Source organism: Carex rostrata, chromosome 1 (assembly GCF_964058835.1).
Source record: "Carex rostrata chromosome 1, lpCarRost1.2, whole genome shotgun sequence".
Taxonomy (NCBI): domain Eukaryota; kingdom Viridiplantae; phylum Streptophyta; class Magnoliopsida; order Poales; family Cyperaceae; genus Carex; species Carex rostrata.
In genome coordinates, this window is record NC_135918.1 from 12,952,821 (window position 1) to 12,973,706 (window position 20,886).

Sequence of the window (20,886 nt, forward strand, 5' to 3'; positions counted from 1 at the left end):
AGTTGGGCTTGCAAAGGCCTATATGATTAATTTCAGGAATGGGCTAGGCTTTATTAAATGTGTTACTTTTACATCACACAACAAAACATAAAGTGAAGGAAGAAAAAAAAAAAGAAAAAAAAGTGACTCTATTTTATGGCGAAAAAATTATTTATGAATCTTGGGCTTTTGACCAATTTATCAGGGGCATATTTTAGCTAAAGAGAAGAAAAGAAGTCAAAAGAAAGGAAATATCAGGGGCATATTTTAGCTAAAGAATTTCAATTTTTGTTGCCCTTTCTTTTTCTTTTTCTTTTCTTTTTGACAACTAGCGGTCCTGTTGATAATTGGTTCCCATATTAAAATAGAAGGAAAAAAATCTATTTGAATTAAATTGCTTTTCCTTTTCTTTTTCTTTGCCTCAATCAAATTTTGTACTGTGCGTGGGTCAGAAGGAAACTAAATACAGTGAACAAAAAACAAACTTCATGGAAAGAGCCAATTGAACATCTTTGTATTTGTGGCATTACTATCCATATGGACCATATGTGTATCACCATGGAATTCATAACACATGGACTACTTGTTATTTACAAACAAGAAATTTCTTAAAGAAAGCTTTGGTTTTGTGGTTCTCTAGTTTCCTTTTGTACCACGGCCACAACTTCATCATGAAAGAAGTTCGGCAACTAGAAGGATTTGGGACCTCACTGTTTCATAACATGGGTCGAGGCATGCTAGAAATTAGAAGATATCATCTTGTTCTTCCCTCTTTTGAATTTCAGTGAGGGCTGAGGTAGGAGGCCGATAAACCTTTAGTTTATTTTTTTTCTTTTGGAGAAACCCGAATAGTTCCATTAGGGTTGAGACTGTTAAGTTTAGCTTGCTGAATTTCTCTTTTGATTTGATAGATATAAGCATAGTTTAGCTTGCTGAATTTCTCTTATGTCCGTACAATTTTGCGGCTCTTTACCAGGCCATGTCTTGGTATGATAGGATATCGGCTACTTGAGGCTCCATAGTAGCCAATAGCCAAGTTGTTTCTTGATGGTTACTCTCCATTCTGAGAACTTTTTTTTCTGCCTCGGTGTATCAGAGACTTTGGGTTGATCTTTTTCACCGTTGATATGAGTATGACCTAGTTTTTCTCTGTATCTCAATGCAAATGTCGCTCGTCTAGTCCACAGATTACTATTTCTTTCCATTAACCATTACCCTTGTAAGTTTTTATTGACTTTGTGTCATTGTGAGTTGCTGCAATTTTGGGTATCTCTCTGATTTTTTCTTGGCTGGTTACAGTTTTTTCTGATAAGGACAGAGTTTTTTCCCCTGTCTCGTGGAAAAACGCAGAGATCGAGATCGATGCTCTTTCCCCTGTCTCGTGGGAAAACGCAGAGATCGATGCTCTTTCCCCTGTCTCGATCGTACATTCACATGGGCATTTATTCGATCAATACGCCTAGGGGCTTTCACCTCAAAAAAAAAAAAAAAAAAAAACTGGCCTAATTGAAACAGTCGCTTTTTCAGATCGGTGTGTAGCGTTCCATCACGAGCGGTTGGTGCTAGCTCTTTGTAAGCATTTTATCTCTAAGAAAATAAACAGGGTTTGTATTTTAAAAATGCACAACTCCCGACATGCTTTTTTGGAAGCATGCATGAAGTAAATATTTGAGCACAACTAGTTGCTTTCTTTGGCTGTGACTGTTTGATTTACATTCATGCATGGAGCATGGTTCACGCGTTCCCAACGAATCTAATTTATAGCATTCAACTGAGTCCAAATTGCGATTAATTGTATAATTGAATGTTTAATTAGCCTTCTATTTTAAAGTTTTGGGACAATTGCTTGCAAGATTAGAATTGGGAAAATATATCCAAAATGCATCCATAATTTACTCTAGCATATACACACACACAAAGTGTGGCTAAGTCATAGTGGTATGATCAAGGTTTTGGTGTTATCAATTTATTTTTGTGATTTCAAAATTCAAATAGTCGATTTAAAGTATTCAACATGTTCTTCATATTAAAATGTGCTTAGAGATCAAATTTTTAATTATTTTGAAACTTTTTTATTTAATCAATGTTTTTTAGAATTTTTTTATTATTTTATTTTATCTTGGTTTGACCCGGACTGAACCCAACCTATTTAACTTTGCATGATTACTTATTTATTAAATTTATATATGAAAATCAATCTAAATTAATATATATACAATAATCTTTATTAGTGTATAATAAACACTAATTAGCGCTAATTACAAATTAAAACAAACAAAAGTTGCAAAACACAAGTAAACATGATTGGGACAAAAAAATCTAAATCCGTACATGATCCATTTACTAATTAAATACTTTTAAATTGCGTTGGAAATTGACACTCAAGATATAACACATAAACAGGGCCGGTTCTGAAGATTTCGAGGTCCGGAGCGAGAGAAAAATTTTGTGGTCTTAATATAAATAATTTTTTTTATTAATATGTCAATAGATCATACAAAATATGGGGAACATAAAACCAATACCCGTCAAAATAAAACACATACAATGAGTCAATGATTAACATATCCACGTCATGCTTCATTTTCAGACACATTTGTTGTTTCTTAATTTACCTCATTTTGGTTTTAAGATATATTTTTTGTTTCTTCGTGAATCTCACTTTCAACTTGGTTTTTCAAAGACTCATTTTGTGGTTTAATTTATTTCCAAAGTTTTTTAATAGAACTTTTTTGTAGTTTTAGTTTTTCTTCTGCCTCTCTTTTTCTATTTCTTTTTCTTTTTTCGCTACCTGATGCATATTTTCTAGGAATCATTATTTTAAATTAAAAAATAAAACAAAGTAATAGAACGATAAAAACTAGGTAATGAGGGAAAGCAGTCCAATTCAGAGGTCGCGTTCTGCCGCCTTGCCTCACCCAGTTTAGTCACTGTCGCGCCGCCCCGTATCGCTGTCGTTGCTCGTGAGAAGAACAAGATTTCTTAATTTTTTTTCTCTCCCTCGTTTACTCGTTTATTGATTTACAGATAAGAAACGACGAAACTAGATTTTCAACTTTCTAGGTTTTTAATTTTTTGAGTCCTATTGGCTGTCACTGTTGAAGAATTGGTAGATTTTCAAAATGAAGAAACTTTGAACAAATGGTCAAATGAAAAACGAAAAAAAGTAATGATTAAAACCTTTCCTTTTAGCAAAGAAACGAAAAAATTAGGAATATTGTTTTGTGTCCGTGAAAGGAATATTAATATATCTTTCTAGTTTGCGATTTTGAACAAGAGAAAGTGAATAAGTAAATTAAATACAATCTTACCAATCAAGGAATATTAATATATGTACATGTACTCATACTCATGTTTTGGGGCCAGGGCAACGTGGGTCAGGGCAGGCAATGCACATAAAATACACACTTATTCTGTCAAGTGCTGAATTTTCACATGCCAATACAAACTAATTTAGTGAGCGATGAATGACAACGAGAGAATCTGGCCGAGCAGGTCTACCCCTGCTTTGAATATACGAAAACAGCTAGGTTGACAGGAGTGTAATATATTAATTTAAAGGGGAAATTTCATGTATACCCCTAAAAAAATGAAATTAAGTTTTTTTGTCCTCCAAAATTCATAATATCATATAATCTTCTAAATTCCAGAAACTAAAAAATTTATCTAATTTATTGACTTTTCTATTAAAACTCAAATAAATTTATAAATATGCATTTTATTCTTTATAAAAAATTCAAAAATATAGCATATATCAGATTCCCAAAGGAGTTTTTCAAATTTAGAAGAACGGGAGTCATTAATTTGATCAAAACAAAAAAAAAAATTTTGAAAATTTGTTTAGTTGTAATGACTAATGAGTATAAACTCTTTAACGTCCTATATATAAGAAAATTTTGCTATTTGTATCCAAGTTGACCCCCTACTTTGTGCAAATTTCTCCCCTATCGACCCCTACACTTAAAAAATGATAAAAATAGTGAATTAAGTATATAATAATACTATTCTGCACTTAGTGGGGTCATTCGGTAACAAAGGATTAAAAGTGAAGGATTAAGAGCTTAAGGAGCGCTAAGGAATCGATGTTCGGTTGTCTTAATCCGTGAGTAAAGACTAAGGAAGCTAAAGGAAGGGATATGGGTGCCTTAAAGTCTGGGTAGAGGATTAAGATTTGGGCAAAAGGAAGCTAAAGGAGATGCTTTTAATCCGCGTTAAGGAACCGGTGTTCGGTAGAATTAAGCGGCTAAGGAAGCTAAAGGAAGCGGATTAAGCCTTAAGGAGGCTTAATCCTTTGTTGCCAAACGGCCCCAGTATGTTAAGCAACAATATAATAACCTGATCATGGTCAAATGGCCCTCATAAATAGCACTATAACCTTCACTAGAAGTGTCGAAAGGTTACAAAGTTAAGAAAACAAAAGGAAACTAAAAGTGTAAAATATTTACAATGACTACTTATTTCACTTTCTCCCTAGTGCACAGTGCACCTAGTACCAGCTTTTAAATTCTGTCACAAGCTCAATTTGTAGATGTTGCAGTAATTTCTTTTCCTGCTGAAATATTGTCATGCATATCTCTCTAGATTACGAAACACGTTACCAGGTTCATTTGCCTAGCATGTAAGGAAACAGAGTTAGGAGACACTGCTGGAATTCCCCTTGCACAAAATCGGCACATTGTCTCAGTTCTGGCATGATTTTTTGTAATTTCATCCAGAGCTGGGTGGTGAATTGACATGCTCTAAAAATGTGATTAACTCTCTTTTGTATTTCTGCTTAGGTAACAAAATGCTCACCATCATGTGCCATCCTTTCTACATTATAGCACTATATTAGTAGAAAAATGTTATCTTTGCAGTGATTTTTCTATGAAAAACTTGTAATATCGTATCTATAAATTTGTAATTAATTGTAGAACTTAGCTAATTGCTGCGCTTATTTCAAAACCCATTTGAACAGTCTGAGAGATTTCATAACATCTCATTAATATCTTATTAATTATTGCGCTTATTTCAAAGCCCATTTGAACAGTTCTGAGGCATATCTACTTCTTACTACAGCCTATATGTTGACACACCAACAAATATTAGTAAATCATCTCAGTATCTCTACAAAGCACCAATCCATATGGTTAGAGGTGGAGTCATATTTTGTAGTGAATAGGAATCAATTTTATGGTACTATGACATTTTTCTCTAAATTATATAGAAAAGCATACATAAATACAAAAAATTTATAAAAACAAAAATAGAAATCAATTGACTTCCATTCCACCTTCGATCTGGTAAGAACATAATTTTCAGAAAATCAGTCTGCATTACTAAAAACTAAATGCAATTCTAGTGGGGATTGATGGCGCAATATAACATTCCAACCCAAGGAGAGGCGAATATTCGTCCCCTTTGGATTCTCGCATGATGTCCAATGTCCTCAAGTCAAAGGGCGCAGTGGAATGTGATTTGGGCTGCAAGAGTGTGGACTTTTTGGAAGGAAAGGAACAAGAGGTTGTTTTCCAATAAACAGAAGTCGGCCATTCATCTTATAAACGATACCATTTTATAAATAGAGAATTGGAGAAATAACATGTAAATACTTTCCTAGTTTAGGGAGGCTGAAAATTATTACATTGGCTACCATTGTATAGATAGAGGGTGGCCAGAGTAATAGTTTAAAACTTGTAACTATATATTTTTTTATTAATATATATGTTGTTGGCAATTGCTGCCAACCATCAAAAAAATTCTTATATATGACATATTTTTATATTTTTTATGAAGGATAAACTAGATACTTAGTAAATTTGAAATGGATTAATTGTGTAAATTGGTGAGTTTTGAAAATTTAGAAAGATAAATATAATATTATAAATAATGAAGGAGGGAATCCTTAATTTCGAATTTTTTTTTTTTGTGGTGTACTGTGTACACACGAACTCCTAAAAATTCCAAAACATCCACAGTCAGATACTCGACAGATTACCCACATGCATTCGGGTCCGGATCCTCTAAAGTAAAGCAATTTGTAGTTTAGATTAGGATTGTCCGATTCGAATCCGGATGAATCCGGTCCGAGGTGGAGCACACGTAGCCCCTATAATCTAACGGCTCTGATCTAAACTCAAAAATTGGGTTACTCTAGGAGATCCCAACTCCATGCATTTCACATGGTGGATGAATTCGTATCCTCTGAGATATCTCAAACTTTGCGTGACTTTATGAAAAATTTCAACCGTTTAATTACGTTCTGCATGAATCTCAAAGCACACATAATACTAACCTCCTACATCACCTCCGAATAGGCCGGACACGTCGGTCACGCAGTTGAGATATCTCAGAGGATACGCACTCATGGTGGATCCACCTCTGCCTTGTTTCTTTCTCCAGATGATATGTGGCCTTTACTTTTTCAACATTCGTGTTACCTCAATATGGTTTCTGCGATCTTATTATCCAACAACATAGCTGCGTCCGATTGGTGACCTGGACGTGTCGGGTGGGGACGTGTCCGGTGCTGCATGCGTAGATTGCGGCGCTTCATTTTTTACTGCATTACTCTAATAATGAAGACATGATGTAACTATTTTTAGACCACATTATTTATATATTTTCTTAATCATTTCGTTTTCCATTATTATTTCCAAGAAAGAATCTAGGGTTAATTTTAATTATCACAACCTGATCTATCTGGCTCGCCTATTTTTTTTTAATTTGCTTCTGACTTGCCAACTTAATTGGATCAGCTTGCACATGCATGCATGTACTGAGCGAGTTGATCAATACTGACTGAGCTCCAAACAATGTGGACAGTGGAGTACTGTCAAGCCCATAAACTGGGACAAAATCAGAAATTTTAAATTGAAAGGGTTCGAAACAGAAAATATATAATTACAAAGTAAAATTATAACGACTAATTAAACTATAAGAACACATTTAGTATTTTACGAACGAATCTTGAACTATATATAGAAAAAATCTGAGAAAATATCAAAATTTATAAAATTTTAATATGTATGATTAAAATTTTAAAATTATGAAAATGACTCAGCACTCGCTATCTTAATTGTAGATCTACTATTGTCCATAGAAAAGTGATACATATATAGAGAGAATAATGGCATGAAGAAATACAAGTGTGTATACATATTAACAAATTTGGAGAGTTCAAAGATGGTTTACTCAAAATTCATATCTATCCTCTAATTAATTATCAACATGTAATTTCTCAGTGTAATCTTTGTAGCTTGTGCTTTAATGAATGAACTTGCACAATATCAAGATTGGACAAGGGTTTGTTAAACCGATGATTAAATAAGTTTAGTTTGGCTGACATAGAAAGTTAAAAAAAATGCTCATGCTTCATGCACCTTCTTAATAAATATCACACCCGAAGACTTTATAAAGAATAATATTGGACGTACACTCAAGTTTTAATTTGATACTTATTTCAAATTCCTAGACAAGTTGGTGGTAAGGTGTATAAATTTTACATCATGAGGCACATGTTCGATCTAGTCATTGTGCAATTTGACGTTTTTCCACATGTATTTTATAATTAAAATTAATGACTCAGCACTCGCTATCTTAATTGTAGATCTACTATTGTCCATAGAAAAGTGATACATATATAGAGAGAATAATGGCATGAAGAAATACAAGTGTGTATACATATTAACAAATTTCGATAGTTCAAAGATGGTTTACTCAAAATTCATAGAGTGGGTCTATGGTACTATGCATATTACGATTTGGTACCGTGCTACGGCTCTATATTCGAGTTTTCAAATCTTAACGGTCGATCCGAACCGTTCATCTTGTTCTCCATATTAATATGTGTTTGGAGACCAAATTTTACATTTTTTTTGAAATTTTTTTACTATTTTTTTAGATTTATTGAAAATCACTGTTTTTGGATGGTCCAGAATTTTCAGATCAAGTGATTTTCTAAATATCTAAAAAAATAGTACAAAAATTTCAAAAAATGTAAAATTTGGTCTCCAAACACATATTAATATGGAGAACAAGATGAACGGTTCGGATCGACCGTTAGGATTTGAAAACTCGAATATAGAGCCGTAGCACGGTAACAACCCATGATATGCATAGTACCATAGACTCACTCAAATTCACATCTATCCTCTAATTAATTATCAACATGTAATTTCTCAGTGTAATCTTTGTATCTTGTGCTTTAATGAATGAACTTGCACGTGCAATATCAAGATTGGACAAGGGTTTGTTAAACCGATGATTAAATAAGTTTAGTTTGGCTGACTTAGAAAGTTAAAAAAAATGTTCATGCTTCATGCACCTTCTTAATAAATATCACATCCGAAGACTTTAAAGAATAATATTGTACACTCAAGTTTTAATTTGGGGTTTTTTTTGTAAACCATAATTAAGAAATTAGTTTTTGCGGAACCAGCATGAGTGCTTCTGATTTTTGAAAAACCAGAAGGACCGAATAGAGCACTCGGTCTCTAGTTTTTCCTTTTCTCCAGACCGAATAGACCACTCGGTCTGAACCGTTTTTCACCTTTTTCACAATTTTCCCTGCAGCGGATGATGTGGTATTGCCTCCAGACCGAATAGACCACTCGGTCTTGATGTTTTTTGCCTCCAGACCGAATAGACCACTCGGTCTTGATGTTTTTTTTTCCCGATAATGCATTTGCACCGACAATTCACATCATTGCAAGTTATAATTTCTAACGACACTTTTACCTTTTGTTTCTGTGCACGCACCGACAGAATATGTCTATATAAGACATATAGATGTTAGCTGAAAATCAACACTCTCTGAAGCGTATTAAATTCACTCCCTTCTCAAATTTTTCTTCTTCTATTCACTCTTCTATTTTCACCATTTGTAGCTGAAAATCAAGCTCCATCACATTATTGTGTTTTTTCATATCGGCCTCTGCATTGTGTTGGTAGCTTTCATCTAAAGATTGTAGTAAGTTTTTTTTTTTTTAATTACGTTCATAAGACCATTTTTTATTTGAAGATATTAACTTTTTTTTTTCATTAGAAAAATCATATAAAATAAATAAATCGATATATAAATGTTGATTGACATGAGCTAAATAATTTTTAAGACAAAACATACACGTAATTATATTTTACAGAAGGAGTCAAAATGTTTACGCTCCACTGTATATGGTCAAATTTTCTTGCATTAGGAAATTAAGATTTTAAAAGAAAAATGTAACTTCAAAAAAGTTATAATAATTTTGGTTTTTTTTAATAGAAAGTAATGAAGTTGAAATTTTTTTTTTTTATTGATCTTGAGGGTTTACCATTTCGTGATTTTATATAAAATGAACTATATTTTTTAACATTCTGACATGATAAGAAAAAAAAAACTTACATGCAACTTCATAACTTTTATAAATTCTCAGTTTGAAAAAATGATATCGATGATTGATTGTGAAATTTGTTTTTTTCAGGTAATGTCTCAAGTAATAATAAATGTTTATCATGAACGCGAAATTTCAGACGCACCGACCTGCACATTTGCTATTACTAACTTAACGAGTCTTGATGAGCTAAGAAGAAATATATATCTTGGCATTCGTTTGCTTCCTAGCCAGTTCGAATTGACAATCAGGGCACGTTTGAATACCGCACCCCCTGGCTCAGCAGAAAAATACCAGTTGTTTAGCATAGACAACGGAACGATATGGCACATGGTGCTTGAACATGCCACTCCGGTACTGAATTTTAAACTTCTTGATTTAGTGGTTGAGTCAGTACCATTTGTTAGTCAGACCAATTATGACCCATATCCGGGTAGTGTACCTGGAAGTAGCAGAGACCCAACGGTGTCTGATTCACCTATATATTGTGATAACCCACCCGAAATACCGATAGTGGATGATTTGGTAACTCATTTTAATGAGATGAATAATAATACTAGCTCAGACACGAACTCTAGCTCAGACACAAACTCTGACCTTGGTGGCTCAGCTGTCGGGGAAGATGATATGGCTGAAATGGAGGATCAAATTAGAATGCAAGATGTAATGAATGAGTGGGTAAATTCTATTCCCTTTATTAATCGAGGATTGCAGCATCCTTTTCCGGCATTTAATGACGATGTGCCGATGCCGTACAAGGATGAAGCATTTTTTGGTTATCCACCCAGAATTGACGGTCAATTTTCAGTGGGACAGATGTTTGATTCCAAAGCCGATCTTAAATCTCAGTTGGGTGAATTTGCCCTAAATCATAACTTAGAATTACAACAAACCCATACCAATCGTACTGGCTATATAATATGTAAAGCAGAGGATTGTCCATGGAGGTTATACGCAAGAACTACTGAGACGGGAAATTGGACAATTGCAACAAACCCATACGAGCACAACTGTTACAGTATTGCTTGTAAAGTAGACAGTCGTCAGCTGACTGCCAGGATGATTGCAGATATAATCAAACCTGGTTTGAAGGAGGACCTGGAGATGTCAATTAAAGCATGTCGATTTGCAGTTAGAAATCGATACAAAATGGTTGAGCCTTCGTACAACAAGATTTGGAGAGGGAGGGAGTTGGCTATTGCTGATTTATTTGGCTCTTGGGAAAAAGCCTACGAACTGCTACCTTCTTTGCTCGGTGCAATCCAGATGTCTACCCCAGGCACAAAATACGTAATTGAGCATGAACCATCTACAGAAATGGGCATCCGTATTTTCACCCGTGTGGCATGGGCTTTCGGTCCATGCATTGAATCCTGGCCATATCTCCGACCAGTTATAAGTGTAGATGCTGGACACCTATCCGGCAGGTATAAAGGAAAATTATTCATGGCATGTGCCTATGATGCAGAACAACAATTATTGCCAATTGCGTTCGGGATTGCGGATGAGGAGAGTTCATCTAATTGGGGCTGGTTTATGCAATTTGTACGTGAAAATGTTGTCGGTCCTGGTCGGATATGCGTTATATCAGACCAGCATGCTGCAATCCGTTCAGTGTTTGATAGACCTGATTTAGGGTGGTGTGAGGAAAGGGGTGAAGCAGTTCATCGATTATGTTCTCAACATATTGCGTCAAATGTTTACAAGTTGTGCAAGGACCAAATCATAAAAAAAATATTCAAGAAATTTGTTTGTAAGATGAAACCTTGGAGGTTTAATGAGGGTATGGATTTGATAAGAGGTAGGAGTATTACTACTTATCAATATGTAATGTGGTGTGGTAAACGGTTGCAAAATCTCGAAGAAGAGCCATTGCAACTTCATAAATGGGCACAATGTCATGACGGAGGCATGAATAGGTGGGGTATAATGACTACAAACGGATCAGAATCCTTGAACAACGTATTTCGAGTGGCTCGCCAACTGCCTGTAACAGCGATAGTTGATCGTACATTTTACAAAATTGTGGATTGGTATGTCAATAGAGGTAAGGTCGCTCAACAGTGGGTTCGAAGAGGAATGAAATTTTCAGAGAATATATTATCAGTTTTAGAATATCGGACAGGAAAAGGAAAGGAGCATAGAGTGATACCAATGGGGCCCAACGTTTTTGAGGTCGTAGTTCATGATGGAGTCGTCAGAACGGTATGTCAGCTGTTTACTTAAATTATCAGTTTCAACTTATAAATAATAACATTTAATTATTTTGATTTATTGATTGTAGGGAGTGAAGGGAGATATGAAGTATGAAGTTAGATTTCCAGGTGGAGAGGGGGGGATGCCTATTTGTGAGTGTCAGAAACCGCAATTTACTGGTATTCCTTGCGACCACGTCCTAGCGGTGTGTTGTAAGTTTCGTCTAAATTCGATGAATTATGTAAGCCACTATTATAGTGTTGAAAATTATGTCAACACATGGAGGGGTAATTTTTCCAGTTTTGGTAACGCTCACAATTGGCCATTTGACGCGGGAGCGCCTATAATCAGACCAGACCCAAATAAAGTTAATAAAGGTAGGAGAAAGCACAAGAGAATTCCTAATTCTATGGATGATATGGAAGCTCGAATTAGGCCACGCAATGCAGGACATCGTCCAGAGGGATCCCATAGAACAAGAAATTCAGGTTCGAAATTACATAGTTAATAAGTTAATATTTTAATTATTTGACAGACACCTAATTATTTTTTGGTCATTATTTAAAAGGAGCAACTGATGGAAGACGAAGAAGCGTATCTGGTCCACGTCCAGAGGCATCCGCTATGTATAGAGAGGCAACTGCTACACAAGGTTCACGAAGGAGTGTATCCGGTATCCGCCCGTCTGGTAGCCAAGCAGAGGCATCCGGTAGCCGCCCGTCTGGTAGCCAAGCAGAGGCATCCGGTAGCCGTCCGTCTGGTAACCAAGCAGAGGCATCCGGTAGCCATCCATCTGGTAGCCGTTGGAGTACAATATTCAGACGTGGTAAACAAAGAAAAAATTTGTAGCTGTTCTAAAAGAATACGTGTGTTAAGAGTTACGTTTTTTTTATACTTTATGAAATTATGAGTTATGGGTTATGTTTTTTTTATGACTTTTTTTTTATACTTTATGAAATTCTAGAAGACTACGTGTGTTTAGAGTTTATTCGTTTATGAAAGACGTCTGGTGCATTCGCTTATTTTTTTGAACTACACAAGCTAAATTACAACAATGAACCAAACAACAAACTAAAAATAAAACAAAAAACCAAACAACAAACCAAACAACAAACTAAAAATAAAACAACAAACCAAACAACAAACCAAACAACAAACCAAACAACAAACTAAAAATAAAACAACAAACCAAACAACAAAACATGAATTACACAAGCTAAATTACAACAATGAACTACATTAAGTTGCTGTCTTCATCTCGAGATTCTCTGTCCCTGACACATCTGAATTTTGAGTCGCTATATTTGTTGGGTTTTTTTATTTTTCGTCGAGGATTTGCCACTGATGGACCGGCATCACCATATGGACGGGCACCACTTTCTCCTAGGGCATGACCTTCTATTCTAATGGATGCTATAGAGTTGAAAATGTCGGACATATCATCATGCATGGCAGTTTCTGGAACATGGACATCTGGATTAATTGGAAATTGGTTTGGGATATCATCGCTGATGTCGATAAGACTTAGATTGGTTGGAACTCCTGCCCTCTCAAGCATGGCTCTGAACAGTGCGCTATGACCGAGATCAGATAGGAAATCACGACTACTTTCAAGCAAAAGTCGTCCAAAAGCCTTTTGTCCAGGTGTCCGCACCATGATAATTCCTCTTGCGGTCTGTTTCAACATACGAAATCTCTACAAGAAAATGATATTTTTAAAATATTATTTGTGTAATACAATAAAATAAAATAACATGTTAAAAAGAAAAATTAAAATACTTACGGCACGAGCTTGAATTAGGGCATCTGAGACATACCCAAGATTTGCTACATCTCCTTCCGGTTCGGGCACGTTCTGGCTCAGAATTTCTTCGTTGTTTTGATTTGGAAACACTGAATACATGCCATTGTCGAAGAACCATTGCATATACCCGTCATACCTTGGATAAAAGTGAAACTTAACAAAAAATTTCTACCATTGTTAAATGTGAATATTTTATTTTCAAAAATTTAATCGTACCTGTCCGGAAGATAAGGAATAAGCTGTCCATCTTCAGAAAGCTGTGCTAACAACTGGGGATGTGTGTCGATATGACTCAGCCAGTGGTCACTCCAGTCCACAGAGTGACCATCATCAAGCAACCCGTGCGCTCGTGTGTATTTGCGAATCTCTTCAAGATGGCTGAAGGGTAGAGGAACCGGCGGAGGAACTGGCTGATATAATCCGAACTGCCGAAAAACCCTCTCGGGAAACTGAACCTCTACCTCCCAGAAATGGATGCACCACACGCGACATGTAAAGTACGCCTGGTCTCTTATCCCGGCCCCATGTAAATTATTTACATAAGATATGTACGGCCTCCAATTGACAACATCTGACCTCAAACGCTCAAACTGATTCCGAATTTGCTCAATACCTACGTTGTAAACATATGACAATTACGTATTGAATCAACACATATTTATATGGAAAAAGGTAGTAATTATTATTAAAATGTACCTCTCGCAGGGTTACCCTCCCACTGATGCGGAATAGTCCACGTTGCTCCATAAGCCAATCTCTCATCTATAATATTGTTGCCAAAATTTACATCGTGTGGTACGGGCCGGGCTATAGCAAACCGGGTCCAAGACCACATCTGAAGCAGCAGTAATGGACCATTAATTGATCCCACTTTATACCTGCATGCCCGTGACAACTGTCGATACAGGCAAGCGAGCACAGCGCCTCCCCAGTTGTAGTGGTCGTCACCTCGAGGTCCCAAATATTCCAACAATGGTAAGTACATTAACGAGACGGAACTTGAATTCGAATCCGGAAACATTATAGACCCGAACAAGTACATTGCATATGCTCGCGTGTGCCGATCTATTATATCCCGGTTATCCACTAGTGCCAAATTCGTATCATTAAAATTTTTTTTCAACCATGTCAGACGCATATAGTTTTTTGAGATTGATACCTTCTCATTGGGTTCACCCTTATTCTCCACCTTTTTATGATAAAATTCATCATCATCCCATTCATAACCGTCATACACTTCGTGTCCTAGACAATCTAAGATCAGTTGTGAATATTCATCATCGGTACATCCACAGATAGCTTTCCCTGTAAATATAGATGTTAAACAAAATTATACTAGTACAAAATTTCAATTAATAATAAAAGTATAAATTAGCAACAAAAAATATTTTACCAGTGACAGATAAGCCCCACAAACAGCTAACATCTTCCAATGTCACTGTACACTCCCCCACTGGAAGATGAAAAGTATTTGTCTCGGGCCTCCACCTCTCAACGAGAGCAGTGATCAACCCTTTATCTATCAGACAGTGATGGACATGAACCATCTGATACAAGCCTAAATTTTTTAAACCTTCTTTCATCTTAGGCTGGTACCTAATTGCCATTTTGCAACTACCAGTACGCAGTTCAAACTCAGGCTGGAACGATAATTGACATGCAAAATTTTTTTTACAAAAAATAGATTTAGAATTCAACAATTTAATAAGTAAATTTAAATTCAAACCCATATTAAATAAATACCTTCGTAGTCGCCGCATATAATTTATGTTGCTTTTGGGGCAACTGCAATAAAGATTGTTCACCTTCCATTTTCCACTACAATATAAATAAATTCAATACAAAAAAATATTAACATGCAATTCCAATTCAATATTGACATGCAAATATTGAATTAAATATTAACAGTCATTCTATTATTTTTCATTATTCTACAATTACACTAGAAAAATCTAAATTACACTAAAAAAATAAATCATCCAACAATTATTAAATGCATGTACACTAAATAATTCTACAATTAATAGTTACAATATATAAACTTAAATTACACTAAAAAAATAAATATAAATTAATACAATTACTACAAAAATAATTTATACTACAATTATTACATAAACTATTTATTTATACTACATGCAAACTACATACAAATAAATTACAACATAAACTATTTAGTCAAACTAGAATTATTACATAAACTACATGCAAATAAATTACTATATAAATTATTTTTTTATACTACAATTACTACATAAACATTTATTTATACTACAATTAGTCATAAGCCATTTATACTACTAAAAAATTACATTACTACCAAAAATAAGAAAAAATTACACAAAAACTATTTATTTAAACTACCATTACTACATAAATCATTTATGCTACTAAACCATTTATTCTAACTATTTATTTATAATTTCGGATTATTAAGCAAAAATAAGAGAATTAAACTCCATACCTAATGAAACTTGTAGATCTGAAGCTCTTCTTGTTCTCCTTTCAAAAATACACAAACCTATATAATTAGAATTAAAATTAAACTAAGAATTTGAGAGGAAAAAAAAAAAAAAAAAGAGGCAGCCACGGAGAGAGAAGAGAAAGAAAGAAAGAAAAATGGTGAAGGAGGAGGGAATGGCAAAGCAGAGACGGGGGCCAGTTTAATAAAACTCAAGACCGAGTGGTCTACTCGGTCTGGCGTTTTCGGGATTTTCTGTGGCGCCAGCAGGGAAAAGGTGAAAAAACGCTTCAGACCGAGTGGTCTATTCGGTCTGGAGAAAACGAAAAAACGGAGACCGAGTGCTCTATTCGGTCCTTCTGGTTTTTCAAAAATCAGAAGCACTCATGCTGGTTCCGCAAAAACTAATTTCTTAATTATGGTTTACAAAAAAAACCCTTTAATTTGATACTTATTTCAATTTCCTTTATAGCACTACTTTTGTTTTCTTTATCTTGAATTGTACATTTCAGAGCCCTAGACAAGTTGGTGGTAAGGTGTATAAATTTTACATAATGAAGCACATGTTCGATCTAGTCATTGTGCAATTTGACATTTTTCCACATGTATTTTATAATTAAACTTGATTCATTTTTCATATAAATTGGATAAAATTAACTTCTTAATCTGTATTCATGCAATGTTGTTACCGAAAACGTCATAAACACCAATGCAACTTCATGTAATAACACAAGAATGGTGTACATTTTTCTTAGCCAACTTCTAAACTGTTTACATGAAATATAATGTTTGTTGTTAATTCAATTGGATATTTTGTTTATATTGTGTGATCTTTTGTGAATGAATATGTTATGTTATTGATATTGTGTACTCTTTTGTTTATGTTGTCTAAACTATTTGCATGGCATTTTGTTTAATGTCATGAATAGTAATGTATATGACACTTTGATATTTTGTTTATGTTGTCTAAGCTACCAGTGTTATAAATAAGGAACTGACACTGATGACAAAAAATACGTCTTTTGTATACTAAACTATCAAAGTTGTAAACAAGGAACTGATATTAATGACAAAGAATCTGTTTCTGTTCCACATATTTATAGGCTTAACTGCCAACCCTTATTATCAATTACTGTTTCTTACAAGAACGGACACTCATTGTACTATTGATGGCCTAAATCAAGGAATACAGATGTGTATACGTGGCGATGGATAGGAATATATACACTAGCGCTAGCCCACCAATTAATTTGAAAAGAGTTCAGAATAAGATGGTTTACTCAGAATTCATCTATCCACTATTTATCAACATGTAATTTTCATGTGTAATTAATCTTTGTAATTTTGGTGTTGAATTTCATTTAAGAGTCTTTTAGATTCCTTAATTCCTTAATCCCACCGAATAATATTTTCTTCTTGAGTGAGTCTATGGTACTATGCATATCACAGGTTGTTACCGTGCTACGGCTCTATATTCGAGTTTTCAAATCTTAACGGTCGATCCGAACCGTTCATCTTGTTCTCTATATTAATATGTGTTTGGAGACCAAATTTTACATTTTTTGAAATTTTTTTACTATTTTTTTAGATATTTAGAAAATCACTTGATCTGAAAATTCTGGACCATTCAAAAACAGTGATTTTCAATAAATCTAAAAAAATAGTAAACAAATTTCAAAAAATATAAAATTTGGTCTCCAAAAACATATTAATATGGAGAACAAGATGAACGGTTCGGATTGACCATTAAAATTTGAAAACTCAAATATAGAGCCGGTAACAAATCGTAAAATGCATAGTACCATAGACTCACTCTTTCATCTTCCGTATTAAGATTTGACAATTATTGGACAATTTGAAAAAGACAAAAAAAGTTATTTTATATAAATATTATTGGACAAGGGTTGTTGAAATGATGACTGACTCATGACGTTATGCTACGAAGGCATCTGTATTGCGACCCACGCTGCCACATGTGCAACCACCACATGAAACAGCACATCACCTACTATTTTAATGCCCATATGCGCGTCAGGTATGGTCTAAAATAGATCAAGACACAAGAGTTTAGGGTTGGACAACAATACACTGCTCTCTTGGTTCACATGTATTATGCTAGATATAGAAACCTTTCCGAATATGGTATTATGGGTTTAATTGATTTTTTTAATGGTATAGATATAAAAATTGGAAGTAAATATATGAAGTTGTATATAAATTTACATAATTTATAATATAATAAACATATTTTTCATCCAAGGGGACAAGACGATAAGTAATTGAGCACGAGGGATGTTGTCGGTATATCGTCGCGGATACTACTGTCACTAATAAAAAAAAATACTTTTATGTCGGTATACTCTCGCAGATAGTCATATTTTACCCTCGCAAATATTGTCTCATTTTTGTAGTTGCTCCTTGTTAATTATTCATTCAAATTATGGCAAAAAAAAAAAAAAATTTAAACCAAATTATGGCAATTTATTTTGAAATAATTGGTTATATATGGTCCCCAATCAACAATCAAATATGAGCGTTTCCCGGTTCAAATATGGTTCCCCAAAAGATGATCAAATATATTTTGGCACTTCTCACATTAAGATAAGAAAAAGATAAATATCAAGTCTCTTCATTTCTGCTATAAATACGGCTACGTACTCTTTTGAATGAAAGTCTTCATATCTCTAGAACACTAAAACCCTTCTTAAAACCAAACTCGTAAATATTAGCTACCAAGCTAGTTCCATGGCTACCTCAAGCAATGTCACCAGTACTGATGAACTGTCACCATCTGGCCTGACAATAAAATCAATCCCGGGCAGCTACGGGATCCCCTTCTTCTCTCCGATTTACGACCGTCTGCACTATTTTTATTTCCAAGGCCACATGGAGTACTTTCAATCACGCATGACCAAGTACAACTCGACGGTCGTGCGAATGAACATAATGCCTGGCCCATTCATAGCTCGCGAGTCCCATGTCGTTGCTGTTCTCGATGCAAAGAGCTTTCGTGTACTGTTCGATCCATCAAAGGTTGAAAGAAAGAACACAGTCATCGGTACGTACATTCCGCCCTTCTCTCTCTACTCAGGCAACCGTCCAATGGCATACCTCGACACCACTGAGCAGCTGCACGCACCTCTCAAATCTTTTGCATTTCACCTGTTGGCATCTCGCAAGTCCAAGTTCATCCCCGCTTTCCATACAGCATACTCTTCCCTTTTCGATACGGTCGAAGTAAAGTTAGCCACTGGTCCCGTGGAGTTCAATACCCTAAACTTTTCAGCAATCTATGATTTCCTGTGCAATGCATTCATCGGTGCTGTGCCGAGCGAAGTAATCGGTCCCTCGGCAATTAAAAAGCTCGGAATATGGCTGTTCTTTCAGGGCCACCCAATAGCAAACGGCCTCAGTAAGTTCATCCCATGGCCTATTGAGGACCTTCTCTTGCATTCCTTTCAACTTCCAACATTCCTTGCCAATCGTGCCTATAAAACCATTGAGGAGTTTTTCTCCAAATTTGGAGACTCTTTGCTAAATGAGGCCACCGAGAAGTTTGGGCTCTCACGCCATGTGGCACTCCACAACCTGATTTTTATGGCCTCGTTCAATGGAACCCTTGGTTGCAAGGTCTCGATGTCCATCATCCTCAAATGGCTCGCGCATGGCGGTGTAACACTGCACAGGAGATTGGCAAATGAAATCCGGTCGGTGGTTCAGTCATCTAATGGCACAATTACCTTTGATGCTCTTGAGAAAATGGAGCTCACCAAATCAGTCGTCTGGGAAGCATTGCGCCTAAACCCGCCTGTAGAAAAACAATACGGACATGCAAGAACAGATATGGTAATAGAGAGCCATGACACGGCTTTCAAAGTGAAGAAAGGAGAGATGATATGTGGGTTCCAACCCCTTGCGATGAGGGACAAGAAAGTCTTTACAAATGCTGAAGATTTCATAGCGGACCGATTTGTTGGTGATGAAGGAAAGAAGTTGTTGGAGTACGTGTACTGGTCGAACGGGCCCGAGACAGGTACGGCGGCAGTGGGCAACAAGCAGTGCCCGGGAAAGGACCTGGGGATCTTTGTTTGTCGAATGTTTGTTGCCAATCTATTCCTTCGTTATGACACGTTCTCGGCAGTGCATGATGGAATGGTGCTCGGGGTTGAGCCGAGAATCGTCATAAAATCTGTCAAGAGAGCTTCAGATTAATCAACACAAAATATTTCGTTCTCTAATTATTTTGTTTTGTTTTGTTTTGTTTTGTTTTGTTTTGTTTTGAATAAAATTCTCTGCAATTTGTGCTGTGCTTCAATAAAAGTTGTATCTTCTTTGTGTGGACATGTAAACCTACTAGTTAAGGGAGAAGGAAATGACCGAGATTTTTATTTTTACTCAAAAAATAAATAATTTTATTATAAATAACCACGTTTTTCGAAATACTTATTTCTACCCAAACTACATATATTTTGTGCGGCCCGAATTAAAAATTCGGACCGTATAGAATATATGCGGCCCGATTTTTTTTTTTATTTATTTAAAAATTCGGACCGCATAGAATATTTGCGGTCCGAATTTTTTTTTTTTTTTTTTTGCTTTTTTCAAATGGCCTAGGCAATTTTTGAGTGATAATATCTCACGATCTGTTTAGAGATTTTGGATGAAACTTCACAGTCTTTTTCTACGATGTCAAGACTACATGTCGATCAATTTTCATAAATTTTGAAGATGTTTTCCTATGTTAACCAGAGATGTAAACTCGGACTCAGAAGCACTCCTATAACAGTTCGGGCAATTTTTGAGTGATAATATCTCATGATCTGTTTAGAGATTTTGGATGAAACTTCACAATCTTGTTCTACGATGTCAAGACTACATGTCTGACAATTTTCATGAATTTTGAAGATGTTTTCTTATGTTAACCAGAGATGCAAAGTTGGACTCAGAAGCACTCCTTTATTGCCCGAACTGCTGAAGGAGTGCTTCTGAGTCCGAGTTTACATCTCTGGTTATCATAGGAAAACATCTTCAAAATTCATAAAAATTGACCGACATGTAGTCTTGACATCGTAGAACAAGACTGAAGTTTTATT

General features: G+C 35.3%; 1 protein-coding gene across 1 annotated transcript; it reads left to right on the top strand.

Moving 5' to 3' along the window:
* Window positions 1-18,456: 18,456 nt before the first annotated feature.
* Window positions 18,457-20,005, top strand: LOC144560834 (allene oxide synthase 4-like). The gene has a single exon (XM_078310086.1). It carries the CDS (start codon window positions 18,539-18,541, stop codon window positions 20,003-20,005), a length of 1,467 nt encoding a protein of 488 aa, XP_078166212.1. The 5' UTR covers window positions 18,457-18,538.
* Window positions 20,006-20,886: the final 881 nt, after the last annotated feature.

Excerpts from the sequence above, each read along its gene's own strand:
- LOC144560834 (XM_078310086.1), top strand. The coding sequence starts at position 18,539 with ATGGCTACCTCAAGCAATGTCACCAGTACTGATGAACTGTCACCATCT.